General features: G+C 39.1%; 2 protein-coding genes across 2 annotated transcripts; one reads left to right on the top strand and one right to left on the bottom strand.

Annotated features, from left to right (window-relative positions):
* Nucleotides 258–3069, top strand: LOC18792313 (monoglyceride lipase). Its single transcript, XM_007223163.2, has 7 exons — nt 258–770; nt 1130–1168; nt 1278–1348; nt 1620–1684; nt 1923–2012; nt 2093–2185; nt 2407–3069. The coding sequence occupies exons 1-7, from the start codon at nt 406–408 to the stop codon at nt 2815–2817; spliced, it is 1134 nt and encodes a 377-aa protein (XP_007223225.1). The 5' UTR covers nt 258–405; the 3' UTR covers nt 2818–3069.
* Nucleotides 3164–3900, bottom strand: LOC18788295 (lachrymatory-factor synthase). Its single transcript, XM_007225894.2, has one exon. It carries the CDS (start codon nt 3792–3794, stop codon nt 3288–3290), a length of 507 nt encoding a protein of 168 aa, XP_007225956.1. The 5' UTR covers nt 3795–3900; the 3' UTR covers nt 3164–3287.

Below are 5517 nucleotides of genomic sequence, written 5' to 3'. Positions count from 1 at the left end.
TTCTTCAATCTCCACCGTCCCAGCCGAAACCTCCCAAACAAAGTCTCACCCCTATCATCACTCCATCAACCATCCAAATTCCGCCACGTCACCAAACGCACACCAATCGCCTGCTCCTCGTCCTTCCCGCTCCCTCCCGGGACCACATACTTATCAAACCCCAAATCGAAACCGTCAACACCCCGGGGCCCACCGAAATCAACGCCCCAGATTGACCGCTGCGATTTCGCAGAACATAACGTTATAAATTCCCACGAATCGCGCTAAAGCTTCTCTCCCTTTCTATTTCATTTCCTTTTCCTCTCCCTCTGCTTTTCTTCGAGCGAATCGAATTCCCGGATCAATTCCACGCCCTCTCTCTCTCTCCGTCGCTCGCTCTCATTCTCCACCGTCGATTCGTCAGCCATGTCGACGGCGGAGATGGAGCAGCTGACCTCCGGAGCCAGCAACCGCATCATCCCGCTCCTCAAAACCCTAAGGACGGTTCTTCTCTTCGTCCACACCTTCTTTCTCTCCCTGCTCCTCTTCATCCTCCCCCGTCGTCGCCGCCGCGTAATATCGGAATCGCTCCTCGACGCTCCGTCGTCGAAGAAGCGGAAGTCGGCGTGGAAGAGAGAGGAGGAGGACACGCTCAGGCGGAGAGCGTTGGCCGAGTGCTATGGCACCGGAGACGAGCACTGCCCCTACCGTTCGGCGACCTTCTTGTTCTTCGGCGGTAGAAACAACACCCTCTTCTGCCGGTCGTGGGTTCCGGTCTCCGGTACACCAAGGTACAAGTGTCATTGTTTCTATTTTATATCTATTATTGGTTTTGTTTTATTTAAATTTTTTTTGGGGTTAAATTTTCTGAATCTGAGCGCGGGAGTTAATAAACTAAAATAAGTAGCCTTTTTTTTGGGAAAATATGCACATAATAGTCGGTTTTGTTTTTCTGATAAAATTGTGGCGCACCAGGGAGTTACAGTAGAGGAAAGGAATAAGGGGCTGTGGTGCTGATTTTGTGTGTTTTTTCCTTCGTCGCTTCTCTTGCATGTACAGTTTGGGTTCCTTGTTGCTTCTATTCTGTATGGTCTTCACAAATTTGTTCTCGTTGTCCCAACTCTTGAGTACTTTTGCTCTGTAATTTCAGGGGCATTTTGATCATCATACATGGGCTTAATGAGCATAGGTAAATTGTTCAGGAACTTTTTTTTTTTCCTTTTTCATTTGATTGTTTTTTTTCCTTTTTCAAGTGAAGTTTTTTTAAATATGTATTTTTTGTTCACCTTTGTTTTCAGTGGAAGATATGCTGATTTTGCAAGGCAACTAACCTCCTGCAACTTTGGGGTATATGCAATGGACTGGATAGGTAGCTACATTTTTAAGATTGTAGTCATTTTATCTCTTTCACTTTTGTAGTTCAAAATGAACATCAATATTATTAAAGTCAGGAAGAGATTTATACCAGAGAGTTCCAACTCGCCTTCTTCATTTACCTTCTGAGTCCAACGGAAAAACGTTTCCCAGACTTGTGCAATAGATGCTTATGATAGAAAACATGAACACGGCTACTCAATTCTGAATGATTTCATAGGTTTTTAGGTTACATTTATATTAATGTATTGTTCTGTTTGTGGTAGGTCATGGTGGCAGCGATGGATTGCATGGATACGTCCCTGCATTAGACTATGTTGTTGCTGATACTGTAAGTTTAGCAGCAAATTTTCCGTTCTATTATAAATCATGGAATTTCATTCAACTCAGCATGATTATCCCCTCATCGCAATATTTAGGATTTTCTGTATGAACATAGTATCTATAGACGATGGTGGGAGCATAGTTTTCTCTCATTTCTTGTACTTTTGGTTCCAAGTGTCTCTTTTCTTTTGAACCCCATTATGGTGGTGACCCTGAAGCTTGACAGTTTGATCCTCTTTTAATAGGTAGCTTTCTTGGAAAAGATTAGGTTAGAGAACCCTGGAGTACCATGCTTCCTCTTTGGTCACTCAACGGGAGGAGCTGTTGTTTTGAAGGTATGCCATAAAATAATGTACTGAGCATCCAGCTTCATTGATTTTGAATTCGTCGTTAAAATTGTTGAACCTTTGTGTAGGCGGCATATTCCCCTAAAATTGAAGGAATGGTAGAGGGCATTGTGCTGACATCACCAGCTTTGCGTGTTAAGCCAGCACATCCAATTGTTGGGGTATGTTCTTTACTGCCTCACAGGCTATGTATATTGATGCTTCATCTTTTAGGCAATTTTATATTCCCCAAGAACTCCTTTAAGATGTGTTAAACTCGTAACGATTAACTAACTTATGTTCTGGTTAGGGTTGTTCATAAGTGTCATCTGATGTCTGATTGCATTTCCACCCTTGATTCATGGTTGCATATTACAAACTTTTCTCTGATGTTGTAATCTAGGCTGTGGCTCCAATTGTGTCTTTGGTTGCTCCCAAGTTCCAGTTTAAAGGTGCAAACAAGAGGGGTATTCCAGTCTCAAGGGATCCTGCAGCATTGGTGGCCAAGTATTCTGATCCCCTGGTCTATACTGGGCCGATAAGGGTCCGAACAGGCTATGAGATATTGCGAATCTCCACTCATTTGACACGGAACTTTAAGTTTGTGAGCGTCCCCTTCTTTGTTCTGCATGGAACTGCTGATAGAGTCACTGATCCACTAGCCTCCCAAGATCTCTATAATGAGGCATCATCAGAGTTCAAAGATATAAAGCTCTATGATGGTTTCTTACACGACCTTCTCTTCGAGCCGGAACGTGAAGAGATTGCACAGGATATAATAAATTGGATGGAGAAGAGATTGCACAGGATATAATAAATTGGATGGAGAAGAGATTGAGGGTTGCCGTGGAACATGTTAACGTCACATAATTCTTCACCCACCCCCATTCCATCAGAAGCAGTTAGGCCATATATTACATTTAGATTTCGAAAGTTATTTACTTGTTTGTGGTTTGCTTGTCATCGTCAAAATCTGTATTTAATAGACGAATTCAATTTACACGGTGGCTTGTGATCATTCTCATTCTCGTTATATATTATAGATCAATGTTCATCTTGGCGGAAAGCTATTGTTTCGTATTTTTTTCTTACCTATATGGTACTTTTTGTCCAAACCTTATTTAATTCTCATTCTCTAATATCGCTTGTATTAAACATTATTGTAAAACATAACTTGAAATAAAAAATTCAATTATTAAACATACTACAATCTTGTAGTCTTGGAATTATTTACATAATATATAAACACACCAACACAACAATATTAGCAAACAAATATTATTGTTACCCAGTGGTACATAGAAGAGTATGCTCCGTCATCTTCTCTGCCATCAATTGAAGAGAAGAGTCAAGGTATGAACGAAAATCATTCAATCCCCACCCTTCAATCGGATCGCAAACATACGACCACTCGATCTTGCACCCAATGCTGCCATCTCCGCCGTTGATCGGGACTACTTGCATTACCGCAACATACGACTTAAACCCGAGATTGCTCTCAATAATCTCATAGCTCAAACACCGTTGGATTGGATCAAGGGACAGTAGCTTCTCTTTGGCCCACTTGATGGTGGACTCATCATTATCAATAGGAGCACGGGCGCAGTACCGGATCAGACCCGGTTGGCCAGGGACGCCATCCACTCGGTAACACGTGGCAATATCGGGGAACCACTTGTGTAAGCTGCAGAAATCGGCCAGGAGAGGCCAAACTTGTTCAGCTGATGAGCCTTCAAGATCAGCAGAGGTTTTGCCTTCCCATTTGGACTTTGGAATTTGATCTTCTGCCATGAGAAAGAAACAAATGGAAAGAATGGTGAGCGTGAAAATGAGAAAGTTGAGTTGAGTGCTAGCTCATCACAACTCACTCAACTCAACTTTCAACCACAAATGTCAAAATATTCTTTTTTTTTTGGATTCCAATATGTGATATGTCTTGAGTGGAGTGGAATGGAAGTTGGGATATGTCATAAGAGATTTACCAAAACAACCTCATCAATTAATAACTTTTAGCTACCACTTACAAAGGTACAGATGATTATATAACTTTTATTCTCAATTAATAACATCCAATCCTCTCTAGCTTAATAAAATGGATTGAATTTATCTTCCGGGTTCAACTCCCGACAGCCGAAAAACCTTTTATTATTTTCAATTTCTTTTATCTCTTAATTTTATACCAAATGATATATGCCTAGTAATTTTCATTTATATAACTTTGGGTTAATGACCTAAATGGGCCCCCAACTATTGCTCCATTATCATTTTGGTCCACCAACTAAAATTTTCAATTCAAACGTCCTTAAACTTTTTATTTTGTACAAAAATGGTCCATTCATGACAGATTCCATTATTTCTGATCACGCGATGGCCACGTGACTAAGTTTTGAAGGGTATATGCGACTTTTTGAGAAGCTCTATCGAAGGGTATGACTAAAATGGTCCCTCAACTATTGCTCCAGTATCATTTTGGTCCACAAACTAAAATTTTCATTTGAACCGTCCTTCCACTTTTTTTTTTTTTTTGGGTATCAAGATGGTCCTACTGTCAAAGTCCGTCAATTTTATTGTTATTTATTTTTGTATTTATCTTATTTTAAAATTTTTAATTACTTTAAACAATAGAGAAAAAAAAATATTACTTTTTAAGTCCATGTCATAAAATAAAATAAAAAACCATGTTGGTGGTGAGATTCAACTTTTTCAATTTTAAAATTAGGTACAAGTTCCTATAATAGTTTCCTTTAATTTTAAATTATTGTTTGCTCTTTTAAAAAATTTGTTATTATATATATATGTGTGTGTGTGTGTGATTTTAATTAATTTAAACAATAAATAATTTTTATTATTAATTGTTAGGTCAGTCTCACCAAAAAAAAAAAGCCATGTAGCTAGTGAGATTCAATTTTTTAAAATTTTTTAAGTTTTATAATAGTTTCCTTGATACAAAAAAAAAAAAAAAAAAAGTTGAAGGACGGTTCAAATGAAAATTTTAGTTGGTGAACTAAAATGATACTGGAGTAATAGTTGGGGGACCATTGGGATCAATAACCCTTTTAGAGGAGGATACTCACCTAAAAATACAGTTTTGTCCCTCGATTTCACGGAATAATACACAGACTTTGACGGATGGACCATCTTGGTACAAAATAAATAGTTTAAGGACGTTTGAATTGAAAATTTTAGTTGATGGACCAAAATGATAATGGAGCAATAATTGGAAGACCATTTAGGTCATTAACCCATATAACTTTTATTTCCAATCAATAACATCCAATCCGCTGTAGCCCAATAAAATGGATTGAGTTTATCATCCGGGTTCGATTCCCGGCAGCGGAAAAACCTTGGGGTCGTTTGGTACACAGGCTTGGCTTGGACTAGATTGGACTAAATTTAGTACCATGTTTGTTTCATTTAATTCTAGTCTTAGATGAGATTGCTAATACCGGGCCCACCAAAAATACCTCACTAGGAGGGGACTACTAAACCCATGTAGAAAGGGAGGATTAGCTAG

The sequence above is a fragment of the Prunus persica genome, chromosome G1, assembly GCF_000346465.2.
Source record: "Prunus persica cultivar Lovell chromosome G1, Prunus_persica_NCBIv2, whole genome shotgun sequence".
In the NCBI taxonomy this organism is placed as follows: domain Eukaryota; kingdom Viridiplantae; phylum Streptophyta; class Magnoliopsida; order Rosales; family Rosaceae; genus Prunus; species Prunus persica.
The sequence above is the reverse complement of the archived record's forward strand: the minus strand, read 5'-3'. Positions and strand labels throughout refer to the sequence as shown.